A 15,993-nucleotide genomic window follows, 5' to 3' on the forward strand; every position below is an offset into this window, starting at 1 on the left:
TCTTCAAAGGAACCCCTCTCTGCTGCCAATGCAACTGGAGCCAAGGAGATCTCTGGTTCTGATGTGAGAACCACTCTAAATCACTTGCACCCTAACTAGGAGCCCATATCACAATCTCCTTCTCAGAGAAACCTGAGCAAGAAAGGAGGTCCTGTTTACAGCCAGCACTGGAACTGCTTCTGCCCTCAGAAAGGATAGCACCAACGGGGCAGGTTAGAGGCTTGAGAGCTGGGAAAAGGATGTCATGTTAATACAAAGCCTTCTTTCTTAGGAAGCTCTCTCTAGCTCGGTTCTCTTCTCTCAACAGTCAGTTCAGGCTACCATTGCCTCAGAAATGCTAGATAGGCGAGTGCTGGAATTAGAAGATACTAACGATAGCAACGGGTTTGGTTTTTTTTTGGTTTACCAGAGGGAAACAAGGAGAAAAACTCTGGTACAAAAGTCCCAGGACTAGTAGGAGAGAGGTAAAGATGGAAACAGGCAGGCTAAAAATGGCAGAGCTGGGCAGGGACACTAAAGATAGCATTAAGTTCTGCCCTCTAACTGTACAGATATTGATGTCTTTCATGCGGATGAAAAAGTTAAAACAAGGAGATCCAGTATGCAATGGGAAAAAAATAAGTTGGCATGCAAACACTTTAGGTAGTTACAGTTGTATACAGAAAACATAGCAAAGGCTGGCTCCATTTCCAAAAGGAACGGCAGAAGGAATAAAGGAACCCACCGTCTTCCAGGGTCCAGATGCCCTCATTCCTGTATCTAGGCCCTCCCATTTACCCTTGCTCTGGGCTTTCAGAGCATAATGAAGTCTGCTGATGCTCTGGGCTCCTGCAAATTAATGCCACAGCTTCTGCGCCAACTTGAATTTTGCTCACTGGGCTCCCCAGAACAATCCCACTGGGTCTGGTCTAGTTGGGAACAGCAAAGTTGTGCCCACACCCACACTTGGGGGAATAAAAATAAAGAACACTTTTTCTTGACCAATGCAGTTGGCTCTAGTTTATTGATAGTGGTGATTTTCGTTGTCAAAGTTTTTGAAAAAGACCAGTAGACAGGTAAAGAAAGAACAATGCGTGCTCCAAAATTCAAAGTGACAACATTGCAGCCTTTAGGCCTTTGGGGTAAAAATAAAATTTTTTTTTTTGGTCTGGCTAATTCTTTGCCAGCGCTGGCTTTGGAGCTGACACTCAGATGATGGTCTTTGCCTGGCCCTTCCAGCCAATCCTTCACATTTGGGGCCATTTGCTCAACTGGATTTGGTTCCAAGGGGAAATGAAAATTGCATTTATCCTCCGGCTCCCCGGTGGCAGCTATTGCTTAGCTGCTGTTTAGGATTACCTGGGGACCCTGAGACAGATCCAGAAGGGTGGAGGTGAAACAGTTTATTTGAAGCACTGCTTTTACCTATTCAGAGAAACCAATGTATCATTTTTCCATTAAGTGTGCTTTTTTGTTTCTCTGCTTCCCCGCCTTCCCTGGATTATCTCCCCCTCCTCCCTCCTCCCTAGCTGTGGCTCCTGCTCAAAGCACTTCCCTTTCCATTTTGCTTTAATCCAGGGCTCAGGCAAAGAGGATGTGGCTGAACCTCACTTGGACGGTAATGCTGCAAACTAATGTACATTTTAAGCCAAAAGGGTTGAGACTAAGGAGCACGACGAGAGCGGCTGCTGTGGATTAACCCGCCAGTGCTGGTTCTCCCCTCAGCCTACACGTCCTCGTTTTCAGTCAGCACTCAGCAGCTGCGGTCCAAACACCAATTTTCCCCAGTGAGGCCTGACCTGCTTACTCCTTAGCTGAGATGGTAGCTTTAGGAAGACTGAAAAATTAAAACTAGTCTCAATTTGATTCCAGTTTCTTTGGCTTCTACTTTCTAGACAAGGTCAAAACAGATTAGTCCTTACCCCAAATGACAAATCCTTTGGCAGGAAAAAAAAAAAGCTAAGTTTTGAGAAACAGAAAGTATAAAAATTAAGAGAAGCCCACAATGTGTTGATAAACGCGATAGTACTATCAGCCAGCCTGTAGCTGGCACAGTGACTTCCCTTGTCGTACCTCGAATGATCCCAGGACACATAAGCATATGAAGTTTCACATCCTCCTCCTGAAAGCCCAGCTGGAGCAAAGGAACAAAGAAGGGCTGGACTGCTTCACTTCAACACAGGCTTATACTCTGGTATGTTTGCCTTCCCAACACTGTGAAGAATAGTCACCATTTCCAGGAGGTGCCAGAAGTCAGGGAACCGAGGCTTACAGACGAATTTCTCAAATGTATCACCCCTTTCATGGTCTCTGCCTCCACCCAGGCTCCCTGGGATCACACCAGAATGTAGGGGATAATTAAGAACACAATCCAAAGGCTGGGGGTCAAATGACTTCTTTGGACTCACATTCCTCTATGAAATACAAATACTGATTCAGAAAGTCAGTGCATGAGACTCTCTTAAATGATACAATTTTTTTTTTTTGTACTTTAAGTGAAAGTTTACAAATCCAGTCAGTCTCTTGTACAAAAATTTACATACACCTTGCTATATACTCCTAGTTGCTCTCTCCCTAATGAGACAGCACACTCCTTCTCTCCACCCTGGATTCCCATGTCCACTCTGCCAGCTTCTGCCCTTCTGTCTTCTCACCTCCCCTCCAGATAGAAGTTGCCCACATAGTCTCATGTGTCTACTTGAGGCAAAAAGCTCACTCCTCACCAGTAAATGATACAATATTTTATAAGCACTGATAATTTTCCCGAAGTCTGGGTTTCTTAGAAGACATATCACTCACAATCAAGCTTGTCTTCTACTTCGGCTATTTGAAAGCTGGTCTACCTCCAACCTGAATCACGGCAAATGTACAGAACCTACCACTATTTTTTCAATACTCTGACAGTGTTTATTTCAGACTATGATCCCTGCCCTGTGATTAGAAAGAGAACGCTCCCAGTTTGCTCAACAGGCACTGATATGGGAAAACTGGTATCAGATATACTTGGAAACATACCATTTTTCATCTAGACTCAGAAGCTACACATACAATTAAAAAAAAGAAGGAAGAAGTGGAGGTCCATGGCTGTGCATACCAAGCACCCACCTGGGCCCAGCCATCAGCCATGGCTGTTGAGGATGACACTGCTGAAAAGACCCCAGCATGACAGACAAAAACAAAGGTAGTTCTTTCTATTACGTGGCTGAGGCAGATGACTTCCCAGCTTCCAGCCACCTTATCAGCAATCCTTCACCCCAGGGATCATCCTTGCCATCAGGCTAGCCGAGCTTTATTGGTCTCCCCTTGAGGTTCTTCATAGTCTTCCCATGGTTTCAGCTGGGGGCCAGGGATCATCACCGTCTGAAAGTGTAGGAAGCTGAGTTATCCATCAACTAAGCCAATGACTTACCCAGGAGTGATATCCACTCCCCCCAGGATTCCCCTTCCCTGGTGCTGCATCACCTCCTGTCTCCACTAGGTGGAGCATGTGACTTAGGATGCCAAAACTACTGCCTCAACCACACAAGCTGCCTTACCTTAAGGATAGGCTGCTTAGGGGGTGCCCACTGGGGGACAATCTTGCCATGCATTCTCCAGCTCCCATAGGGGTTCGTCAGGTGCTTTTCAAACACAACATACTCTAGGACATCCTTGGGCACATCTTCCTGTCCATACATCAGTCGACCAAACCGGTCATAGATGGCCAGAATCTGTAAGCATGAAGGCAAATCCAGCCTTACTTCTCAGAATTTTATTTTTGCCACACAATTCTGAAACAACCATAACAAAATTTTTTAATGTGTGGAAAAAAACTATCTAGGAATTCTGAATGTAGACTAATTGATCAACTACTGACTGACAGTTTACTCAGAGTTTAATGGGGGTGGAAGAGTAGGAAGGAGGGAGTCAAGTCCAGGGAGGGTGGGGCAAAACAGCCTCACAGTGTGCCTTAGCAGAGCTAACATCTAGTGGTGGGAAGTGGGTAGTGACAGAGCAGGAAAAGCCACGGTGAACCTTTCCTTAGGACCTTCAGTCCTGGGCAGCTGTACCCAGCACTCCAGAGGTAGGTGCCTGTACCTAGAGTAAAGAAAAGCTGGGAGGAAAGTGGGCTGGTGACTCTACCTGCCGGGTGTGCATGCGTACGGTGACCTGGCCATACACATTGCCCTGGTTCACCAGGTTTGAACAGCGAACCTGAACCACCTGGGGTGGCTCTAAAGATTCCACGAAACTCCAGCGAACGGTCTTGTATTTGAGGTCCCAGACCATGTCCTAAGGGTAGAGGAAAAGAAGTTTAACTGGGGTTTTCCCTCCTTTTAGGGAAGCTGATTCTATCATATCTGCTCTCGCTTCCTGCAATACTACAGGCAACATGCAACTTTTCCCCTCGAATGCCTTCTAGTGCCTATTTTCTCTCTGACCTTCCAGGCTTGTGATTCAGCAAGCTACTGTTCATCTGGAATATACCTTATGACAACTCTCTTTTCATCTAAATCAAAACTCTTGAAGATCCTTCTCCAAATTAATGAAAACCACACTCTAAACTGCCAGTATAACCCAGTTCACCATCATCCCTCCCATATACTTCCATAATCTGCTAATTACTGCATGTACTTCTGCGTATGTTTCTTTTCTTTTGTCCTCACCTTTTAGCAGTGGAGAGTGGGAATTTTACAGGGAAATAAAGGCTAAACTGCTAAGACTGGGTTACCTAAACTTGTCTCTGGGGTGATTCAGCTGAATTGACAGAAACTGAAGTTCTTACTTTGAAACCTCTAACTAAACCAAAGTGTCCTCATTCTTAGTTGTCTCCCAAGAGTACCTAGCACCGCAGCTAGCATACAACATAAGCCTCATGAATCCTGCTAAATACTTTATTACACTGTAGGCACGTGGAGGTCTGGCCTAAGGTAGCCCAAATCCTGACCTCAGGATCTGCACCTTGCGGTTTCAGTACTACTTGCTGATGGACTTCCTCTTTCCTCATTTGCCATGGCCTCTACCAGCGTTTGTATCAAGTTGTTATCATTAAATAATGGAACTTAAGCCTGGGCTTTAAACTTCCTACACTTTCAAAACCGACCCTTCCTAAGAAAACCAAAGGTAATGCCTAGAATCTGCCCACTCAGGCATCCCCACAGTTCTAAGGAAGATGAGAACCTACCGGAAAACAGAGTTCGGTAGCCAAGGTATGAAGCCGATCATGGTCTGAACTAAAAGAGAAAGAGATATATATCATTGACTCCTGCTTTTATGAATACCATACACAGAATTTGAAAATGGTCCTAAGAACAGAAAACAGTTCAATTCAACTTTAGAAACATTTTCTGCACATTATAAGCTAAGTAATGTGCAAAGTTCTAGGGTCACAGAGATGAACAATAACATGATTTATCAGAAAACCTTCCAATCTACTAGCAAAGTTATGCTTTAGTCTCAGGAACAGAAAGGAATTTCTCTGTCATTACCGTAGCTCCTTAAGATGGGTAAGAGACCCTCCCTGGGACATGGGGATTGATTTCTGCTGTAAGCTGGTATGGGCAATGAAGTCCAACACAAATAGTAATCAAAGGCTCATCTCATCTCCTCTCACCTCTGACACACCAGCAGTACCAGCTATCTTGGTACTGACTTACACCATCTTAGTAAGATGATCTTACACTGACATCTGTGAACCTAGCCAAAAGACAGTCTGTCTTTTCTGGTCCTTTCTTTCTTTTCCCTCCATCTTTGCTGCTGCCATACTGGCCTAGTCATACTGACATTATGCTGTCAGAATTAGAAAACAGCAAACCCCAGCTCCTGCAGACATAAGGTTTTAGGAAGGTTCCCTAGCTGAGGGATCTTAAATAAACCTAAACCACAGACTAACTTCTTTCAGATACACACATAATTTTTCCCCATAGTTTAATATTTTCTAGAGAGTTTAACTCTTTGTCCCCTTGAAAAATCTCATCTCTAATTCCAGAGTGGGTAACATATTAACTATAACCTGTCTGTCTGCTTCACTTTCACCTCCATCCCTAACAAGAAAGAGTCTAGGTCATTTCCCCCACTGTAGCTCTAAGCTAGAACAGACTAAGTGGTAGTTAGAGCTACCATGACCATGACCATAGCTGACACCTCTGAATGAATTCTTCATCCTCACTATCCTGGCTTAGAAATCTTCAGTAGAAATGAATTCTCTTCTCTATGAGCTCACTTACTATTTTGCAGTAGAACTTACACTGAGAAATAAAAGGAAGATATCGGCTCTGGCAGCATAATGGACTGAGCTAATGTGAAACTATTCCCACTACAAATACCTAGAAATGTTAGATCAAATATAACCACACACACACACACACTCTCTCTCTCTCTCTTAAATACTCTAGCCTAGTTCACAAGAAAGAAAGGTAAATCCCAGATGCCATAAAGGAAGCGGGAGCTAAAAGCCCAAATGGAAAGCATGCAAGTTGATACCATGATTGCTTAAGGGATGATTAATGGATCCAGAAATAGGATACGATGGCACTAGAGCTTGACTTTTCCCTGAAACTTTGGATCCTTGAAGGGCAGGGTGCTGGAATTGAGATCCCTAAATAAAGCTAAGAGCCTCAACAGATTGCAGCTGCAGGAAAGGGAGACTAGAAAAATAGCCAACCTGGATACAAAGCTTATCTCTGTCCGGGACTCTGAGTGGAAAAACAAAAAAAAAAAATTGTGAAAAATTAAGGCCCCCAAGCCCACAATATATTCAGATTTGGACACAGAATATGTTGCCTCTTCAGTATAGAAATTCCTAAGCTAAGAAATTAACATAAAAACTGATACTTGGCCAAAAGTACCCCTAGGAGCATGGCAGAAGCAAACACAAAGCCTCTATGGAAGCATATTCATAATATTCAGAAGAAACAATTTCCACTGAAGGTCAGTTTACAACTAAACATCACAAAACACACTTGGCATTTATCTAGCAAAAGTCAACAGACACAACCAACAGCAGTATTAGTGTCCCAAGAATTTGAGATAACAGAGCAACTCAAAGGAATCTATAAATTGGGTAAATGTAAGGAGATAAAAAAAGGAATTTTATAAAAAGAAGAAAAATGCAAAGTGTTGTTAAAAAGAAAGTTCTGAAAAAGGACTAAGTACGACAATGAAATAAAAAATATAAGACTCACTGACCAGGTAAAATTAGACACAGCTGATGAGATAATCAGTAAACTTGAAGAGAGATATAAGGAAACTACCTAAACTATGGTACAGAGACGTAAAAAAGAGAAAACATAAGAGGGGAGTGACATCACAGAAGATGGCAAAAGACGAAGCTGCATGAATCAGTCCCTCCGCTGAAACAATTATTGAGCTTACAAGAACTATCAGAATTAACTATTTCAGAACTATGGAGTCTAGGCGAAAACTTGCAGCATCCAGGAGAGTCCTTGATGAAGAATGAAGCTGGGCAATTTTAGTGAATTTCAGCATGTCACGTAGCAACTACCACTCCCTAACCCCCGGCCCCTTGGCAGGCAGCCATGGGGACAGCGACCCATGTTCCTGGTGCAGTTTGTTGGTGCCAGGATGCGCGACTTCAAAAATTGGGGTCTGTGTTTTGATAGGTCTGGCAGGTTAAAGCTGCTTCGTAGGCAGCAGCGACAGTCAAAGAAATTTAAAGACACAGAATATCTCTTCTTAAAAACAAGGCAGATGAGGTAATGACTGGAATAAAAAGCATTCTGAGATTCTTGTAATGCTAACTCAAAAATGCATGTTAAGAACTGCCAGTGGGAATGCAAAATGGTGCAACCATTTTGGAAAATGTTACGGTGCTTCCTTAAAAAGCTAGAAATAGAAATAGCATATGATCTAGCAATCCCACTCCTAGGAATATGTCCTAAAGAAGTAACAGCCGTCACACGAATAGGCATATGCACACCCATGTTCACTGCAGCATTATTCCCAATAGCAAAAAGATGGAAATAATCTAAGTGTCCGTTAACAGATGAATGGATAAACAAACTATGCTACATATACACCATGAAATACTATGCAACAATAAAGGACAATGATGAATTTGCAAAACATCTCACAACATAGATAAATCTGGACGACATTATGCTGAGTGAAATAAGTCAATCACAAAAGGAGAAATATTATATTAGACTACTATTATAAAAAACTCATGAATAAGTTTATACACAAAAAGACAATATTTGATGGATAGGAGGGAGGGAGGTATGGGGAGGGAAAAACACTAAGTAGGCAATAAATAAGTGGTAACTACGGTGAAGGGTAAGATAGTACAAGATACTGGGGAAGTCAGCACCATTTGACTAAGGCAAGGTCATGGAAGCTCCACAAACACATCCAAACTCCCTGAGGGACCAAATTACTGGGCTGAGGACCATGGTCTCAGGTGACATCTAGCTCAATTGGCTTAACATAGTTCATAAAGAAAATGTTCTACATCCTACTTTGGTGAGTAGTGTCTGGCGTCTTAAAAGTTCATGAATGGCCATCCAAGATACTCCACTGGTCCCACCCCTTCTGGGGCAAGAATAAGAAGAATGAACAAAACCAAAGACGCAAGGGAAAGATTAGGCCAAAGGACTAATGAACAATTACCACAGCTCCACCAGCACAACTAAATGGTGCCCAGCTACCCCCGACTGCTCTGACAGGCATCACAACAGAGGGTCCCGCACAGAACTGAAGAAAAATGTAGAACAAAATTCAAACTCACACAAAAAGACCAGACTTACTGGTCTAACTGAGCCTGGAGAAACCCTGAGAGTATGGCCCCCGGACACCCTTTTAACTCAGTACTGAAGTCACTCCTGAAGTTCACCCTTCAGGCAAAGATGAGACAGGCCCATAAAACAAACAATAAAATAGTAGCTCAACTATGTATACAAGACTAAATGGGCACACCAGCCCAGGGGCAAGGATGAAAAGGCAGAAGGGACAGGAATGCTGGATGAATGGAAATGGGAAATCCAAGGTTGAGAAGCGGAGAGTGTTGACACATTGCCAGTTGGGAACCAATGTCACAAAACAATATATGTATTGTTTAATGAAAGCTAATTGCTCTGTAAACCTTCATCTAAAGCACGATTAAAAAAAAAAGCATGTTAAATGATTTAATGATAACCACTTAAAAACAAAAACAAAAACAGAAGTAGAATGTATTAGTTCCACTGAGTAGAAGAAATAAAAAAGGAAGATGAAAATTACATAAACTGACAAACGAAAAGGGAAAAAGAAGCAAAATAATGGTACAAAATAATGCAGTAGAAAAAAATCAAATATACAAAAAAAAAATCCTGAACACTAAATGAAAATAACAGGTTACAAGGATATATATAACAATAGCTACCATTCACATAAGAAATTTAAAATACGTAAAACAATACTATATACTGTTTAGATACATACATATAGTGAAGGTATAAAAATATGCATGAGAATGACAGTTGGGGTAGTGGTTGTCATGGATTGAATTGTGTCTCCCAAAAATATATACACCAATTTGTCTAGGCCATGATTCCCAGTATTGTGTGACTGTCTACCATTTTGTCATCTGATGCGATTTTCCTATGTGTTAGAAATCCTACCTCTACAATGTTAATGAGCTGAGATAGGTAGCAGTTATGTAATGAGGCAGGGCTCAATCTACAAGACTGGATTGTGTCTTGAGCCAATCTCTTTTGAGACACAAAAGAGAAAAACAAGCAGAGAGATGGGGAGTACCTTATATCACCAAGAAAGCAGCACTAGGAGCAAAGTGTGTCCTTTGGACCTGGGGTTCCTGTGTGGAGAAGCTGCTAGTCCAGGGGAAGATTGATGAGAAGGACCTTTCTCCAGAGCCGACAGAGAGAAAGCCTTACCCTGGAGCTGACACTCTTAATTTGGACTTCTAGCCTACTAGACTGTGAGAAAATGAATTTCTCTTTGTTAAAGCCATCCATTTGTGGTATTTATGTTACAGTAGCACTAGATAACTAAGACAGTGTTTATCTCTGGGAAGGGAAAAGAATGGGGAGATGGGGCTTTAGCTTTATCTATGTTTTATTTCTCCTTTCCCCCAAATTAAGGATGTTGAAGTAAATATTGCAAAAATGTAAACATTTATTAAGATGGGTGGTACTTCTCCATCATTTGTGGAATATTTTGTAATTTAATTTTTTAAGAAAAACAAAAATAAATTATTAATGGATCTCAGAGTACAAGTTTTGGGTCCTACCTGAAGCCTAGCCACAGTTCAAAAGAATGTCAGGAACAGTCTAAAGATTTAAGATCACTCCTAGCAAGTTTCTTATCTCCCCAGCAGCTCTGATTTGTCTGCCCTTGATTGAATTAAGAAAAAGTTGGAAATTTTAAAAAGAAGCTTATTCAAAATAGCTATAGAAATGGAAGTGTACATAGGTAAAACATACAAAGAGGATCAGGGTGAATAAAGCTATCAGGTGTGGTGAAAACAGTAGCCATTCCAGCACAGAGACCCAACACTTGCTGGTGCAGCCAGAACAGATTAAATGGTGAAAGCTTCCAGAAGCTGGAGAGGAGCTAAGGATAGCTTCAGTCACTAAGTATTTCCCACACAGAAAGCTCTCTCATTCTAGAACTCTTAACCTGATAAAAAAAAAATCTGTGCAAGACCTGAAATAATAGTTTCTGAGTACTGAATGGGTACAAAATAGGAAGTCCACTTACTTGTTTAGACAAAGGTGAGCTTCGACGTAGATATCCTTAGCTTTTTCAGGGAAGTCCTTTGTTTTAAAATTTGCATCGTATTCTTTTATCTTCCGGATTCTGTAAAATTAAGCATGAGAATCACTTCTAAAGATTTCTTAGTTTACATAAAATTCACTAATTTCTGTCCAATTATTCAATAACTGCTTTCTAAATGTGTCAAGTTCCTACACATTCAACCCTCTATCTTAAATAAATCATTTTAAAGAAAGAACAAAGCACCTCAGAGCCAAATTTCAGAATTCTAAAATCAAAGAAAACATCCTGTAAGCATTAAGAAAGAAAAAGCTGGTTTAATACACAGCAACAATAGAATGACACTGAACTTCTAAACAGCAACACTGGTAGTTAGGAAAACAATGGAGTAAGACAGAGAGGATCTTAGTTGAGGAAAAAAAATCATTTCTAACCCAGAATTCTATACAAGGGAAAATTATAAGTCAAATGAGGAGCAAAAGATTTTTTTTAGACTTTCAAGATCTCATCTACCACAGCCATCCTTGCCTCCTATCCACTCCAATCCAATCTCCACACTGTAGCCGGAGTATATTTCTGAAAAATCAAATCTCATCAATTCCTTCATTTAAACTGGTTTTCCACTGCCTTCTGGATAAAATTTAAATTCCTTGGCACAGCCCTGCCTAATTGCCCCTCTCTTCAGCCTCATCTTGATTCCACTCTCCTACTCACTTCTCCAGCCATGATGGCTTTTTTCCAATCGTTGAATTTGGCAAGCGTTTTTCATCTCAGAGCTCCTGCTTATACTCTTCTATCTCTCTAGAATGCTATTCCTCACCACCCCTTCACCCAGCTAACTCCAAACAATCCTTTCGGTCCCAGATTTCAATGTCACTTTCTCAGGGAAGCTTTCCCTGACCTCCCAGACCAAGCTGTGCTTCCCTGTCACATGCTCCCACAGCACTTATACTTCACTGTTTCTGTAATTATTTGTGTTTTTCTCCCCTAAATGATAACCCCATGATAAAACCATGGTGCACACTACCATCGAAGAGCTCAAAGTCCAGAAGAAGAGAAATAAATGAAAGAAAATCACTGTGGCACAGAGTTATCAGAAGTAGTAAGTATAAGAATATAGTTACAATTACAGTAGAGACAGCTCTAAAAGGAATAAGAGATGGCTTAAAAGCAGACATGAGGAATGAGTGAAGTCTTGAGGAGCAAACTGGAATTACCTGGTAAAGAAGGGGGAAAAAACATTTTCAGGCAAAGGAAAGGATGTGCAAAGGCACAGAATATTCAAGGCACTGCAATTAGCTTAGAAACACTGAAGTTTATCAAGAGATAAAGGAAACAAAGGGTCAGAAGATGGTGGAGGGCAAGCCAAGGGCCAGATTATGAGAAGCCTTAAATGCCCTAAAGAAAGATAGATTTTATTCTTCAGGTCATAGGGAGCCACAAAGAGTTTTAAGCAGAGAAGGTAATATGATGAGATCTGTACTTAGAGAAATAAATTATGACCACATGTAGAATTAACATTGAATCAGTGTTATTTATACACATAAGCCTATCAAAAATTCTGAAAAACCTGTTCTAGGTACAGTCAGAGATAGAGCAATAAATACTAAGTCTTTGTCCTTTCACCTAAAAGAGAGACTAAAAAGAAGGTTCAGGTTTATGCCCATTAACTAAGACCCAGTCACCTCCCTAGAACAGATCTGTCTTCTTGACCTTTTTTGGCTTTTCCTACCCTCTGAAGTTTACTCTCTAAGGCACTTCTCAGGTAAGTATGTTCTTTCATTATTATTTAAAATTTTAAAATATATGACCAAAAAAGGGTCCTACAAATCCCAAAGTCAACTTCCTAGCTGATGTGACAAAAATTATCAACAAAGACTAAGATGCGAAGAATCAGGATGCCCACATTGTTCTGCATTAAATATCGACTCTATTACAGAGAAAGAAAATACTGTCAAATTCAGTACATAACACTGGGGAAGCCAGCACAACTTGTACAAGGCAAGGTCATGGAAGCTTCATAGACACATCTAAACTCCCTGAAGGACCAAATTTCTGGGCTGAAGGCTGTGGCGACCATGGTCTCGGGGAACATCTAGCTCAATTGGCATAAAATAGTTCATAAAGAAAATGTTCTACATTCTACTTTAGTTGAGTAGCATCTGGGGTCTTAAAAGCTTGTGAGCGGCCATCTAGCATACTCCACTGGTCTCACCCCTTCAGGAGCAAGGAAGAATTAAGAAAACTAAAGATACAAGGGGAAGATTAGTCCAAAAGACTAATGGACCATATCTACCACAGCCTCCACCAGACTGAGTCCAGTAATAACTAAATGGTGTCCAGCTACCACCACTGACTGCTCTGACAGGGATCATAACAGAGGGTCCCAGCAGAGCTGGAGAAAAATGTAGAATAAAATTCTAACTCAAAAAGAAAAGATCAGACTTACTGGCCTGACAGAGACTGGAGAAACCCTGAGAGTATGGCACCGGAACACCTTTTCAGCTCAGTGATAAAGTCACTCCTGAGGTTCACCCTTCAGCCAAAGATTGGACAGGCCCATAAAACAAAACGAGACTAAAGAGGCACACCAGCCCAGGGGCAAGGACTAGAAGGCAGGAGGGCACAGGAAAGCTGGTAATAGGTAGCCCAAGGTTGAGAAGGGAGAGTGTTGACATGTCGTGAGGTTGTTAACCAACGTCAAAAAACAATATGTATACTAACTGTTTAACGAGAAACTAGTTTGTTCTGTAAACCCTTATCTAAAGTACAACTTGAAAAAAAAAAGAACAACAAAAAAAGAAAATACTGTCAGATTATCATGAGAGTTATACCGACCCATCAACTCAAGATCTCTCTGGGATAAAGTTAACAACAAGAAATTTTTATTCTAATATCCACTCGCAGCTGTGTCAGATACCTACGACAATTGTGATGCCACGTTCTTCTTAAATCGTTCAGTTCTCTGTTTCATTCCTTCCCTTGAAAAAGATGACATGCGAGCATCACCCTCAGGAGGAACATAAGAGTCAAAAATACCACCTGCAATAATAGGAGGGGAAAAAAAAGAAGAAAGTGAGGAAAGATTGATAAAAAGTCATTTTTAGGTCACAGAAACTTGGGAAGGATCCTGGATATAAAGGAGACTAAGAAAACACACGTGTGTAGAGGGAAACATATTACAACAACAACAACAAAAAAGGGAATAAAATAAATAACTTAAGTCATCTCTCAGAGCCTCAATTTCTACTTCCACAAAATGGGTAGATTTCATCCTTGCTTTCTAGGAATAGTGTGAAGACAAGATTAAAGATGACCTCATAAAATATGGTACACACATTCCCAAAGGCAACTCTTTAGACAGGGATTGGACTGGACTGTAAGTAAAAACGATACTGGTGAGGAGTGAGCTTCTGGCTCAAGTAGACATATGAGACTGTGTGGGCAGCTCCTGTCTGGCGGCGAGATGAGAAGGCAGAAGGGGACGGAAGCTGACTGAATGGACACGGGGAATACAGGGTGGAGAGGAGGAGTGTGCTGTCTCATTAGGGGGAGAGCAACTAGGAGTACACAGCAAGATGTATATAAATTTTTGTATGAGAGACCGACTTGATTTGTAAACCTCCACTTAAAGCACAATAAAAAAAATACGGTGTACACAAAGTCAATCATAATTGAGGTTAAACTGATTTTGTGGTTAATTAAATGCTGTTAATCATAGTCTAAATCATTCCACTTTCCAGATCTCTGACAGAAGGGGACTGATTCAGAGCTCCAGAAATACCATGCCTCACCTGTACAGGCCAGATGTATGGCACGCTCCAAACGCTCTGGAGGAATGACCAATCCTGCTTTCCGAGCACGTTCTATAAACTCCTTTTCTGATTCGTAGTTAGGTTTGGAAGTAGGAGGTGTGAAACGTTTTTTAGTTCTCACTGGAACTACAGTCATGGACTGAGCCACCAGGGCTGGCTGGAAGGCAAGGGAAAGGTTAAGATAATCTGGAAAAAAAACTACCATCTTGAACAAGCTCTAAACAAAGCCCTATAGAAACGGTACATCCCAAGAATGACTTAGGAAAAATTATAAAGCCAGGCACCAAGGAAAAATGTACTACTGGTACTACCTGAATATTTATGTGTGCCTCTTACTAGCAGCCAATAAACAACCTTTATGCTAACATCACCCAACAGTTACTAAAGGTCTTCTATGCACTTTTCTATAGTACAGACCTATGCTAACCCCTATGAATGCAAAGTTGGTTAAAGCAAGTTTCTGCTTTCAAAGAACTTTCAGTCTAGAGGGGAACTTAAACATTAAATACTGAAAGGTGCAAAATGCTATTATTAAAGTATAAGCAAGGACCTCTTGGCATCTCCTCCACATTCACTCTGACTACATCCTGCTCACTGTATCCGGAGCCTCACTCTAAACTTTATCCTGTCGTTTTAACTCCCAAATGACCAATAAGCTCTTTAAAGGCCGGGAGGCCTTTTCTCTCTGACCTTGAGGTTTGCTCAGGCAGGGACATTGACGATAACGGACTCTCTCCTTCCAAGATACTGTTCAACTTTGGACAACATTCACAAAGAATCAAGGCAAGTGAGCCCACTTTCCAAGCCTTTAACATCTTCCGCCTAACATACCGAAGCTAAACAAACTGGGAAACTTAGTCCCGCGAATTTGCTCGTCCTCACGGCCCTGCCCAGGCTTTGCCCACTCTGCTGCCACTGACATCAGTAAGGGGACCCGTCTATTTCAAACTTCCCCAACCTAGGTCTGACCGGTATCCTCCAAGTTCACCCAGCACAACTGCAAAGCGATTCTTTCCCTCTACTCTGTCCTCCTCCTCCAGCCCGTTGGCTTCTATCCGCCCAATTCCTACCCACCTGCCGTGACCAACAGCCCAAAGCTCTGGATAAGCAAGACAAAACCCGCGGCACGGGGGCTGCCATTTTGCTCACGCAAAGGCCGCCGGGATGGGAGTTAAGCGTGAAGAGCGTGAGACCAGAAGAAGCTCATAGGGTGGAGCTAGCTCGGGAGTGGAATTTTCCAGGGCGCGCGCCCTCCAACTAACTGTGCGTAACGCGGGCGCGCACGTGCGCGTGGAAGGAGGCGAAGGACAGGCCGCGCGTGCGTGGTAAGACGGCGTTGGGGGTAGGGTGGAACGCACGGCTGTCACGCGCCAGAACTTTGCCCGAAAGCTCTAGAGCGCCAGTTGCGCCTGCGCACGGCTCTCTTTTTGTGGCAAGGGTTTCTGCATCCTTATATGCTTGGGGTTTTGCTGCACCTTATTTCCATTCG

At 42.0% G+C, this 15,993-nt stretch overlaps 1 protein-coding gene across 2 annotated transcripts; it reads right to left on the reverse strand.

The window, feature by feature from the left end:
- Positions 1–970: 970 nt before the first annotated feature.
- MRPL45 (mitochondrial ribosomal protein L45) lies at positions 971–15,711 on the reverse strand. 2 transcript variants are annotated; one of them, XM_003414675.4, is made up of 8 exons: positions 15,579–15,711; positions 14,484–14,661; positions 13,614–13,731; positions 10,675–10,773; positions 5,144–5,192; positions 4,102–4,251; positions 3,516–3,689; positions 971–3,339 (listed from the first exon to the last, which is right to left on the reverse strand). In XM_003414675.4, the coding sequence occupies exons 1-8, from the start codon at positions 15,642–15,644 to the stop codon at positions 3,253–3,255; spliced, it is 921 nt and encodes a 306-aa protein (XP_003414723.1). In that variant the 5' UTR covers positions 15,645–15,711; the 3' UTR covers positions 971–3,252. The 2 variants fall into 2 exon arrangements, with proteins under 2 accessions (XP_003414723.1, XP_064127229.1); XM_064271159.1 differs by lacking the exon at positions 3,516–3,689.
- Between the last annotated feature and the right edge of the window lie 282 nt (positions 15,712–15,993).

The sequence above is a fragment of the Loxodonta africana genome, chromosome 18, assembly GCF_030014295.1.
Source record: "Loxodonta africana isolate mLoxAfr1 chromosome 18, mLoxAfr1.hap2, whole genome shotgun sequence".
Lineage (NCBI taxonomy): Eukaryota > Metazoa > Chordata > Mammalia > Proboscidea > Elephantidae > Loxodonta > Loxodonta africana.

Bases quoted from the DNA above. Each gene is read 5' to 3' on its own strand.
- MRPL45 (XM_003414675.4), bottom strand. From the start codon at position 15,644: ATGGCAGCCCCCGTGCCGCGGGTTTTGTCTTGCTTATCCAGAGCTTTG. The intron at 13,732-14,483 runs GTGAGGCATGGT...CTATTATTGCAG, and splicing joins CATACATCTGGCCTGTACAG to GTGGTATTTTTGACTCTTAT. The intron at 3,690-4,101 runs GTAGAGTCACCA...TCATGCTTACAG, and splicing joins TACGCATGCACACCCGGCAG to ATTCTGGCCATCTATGACCG.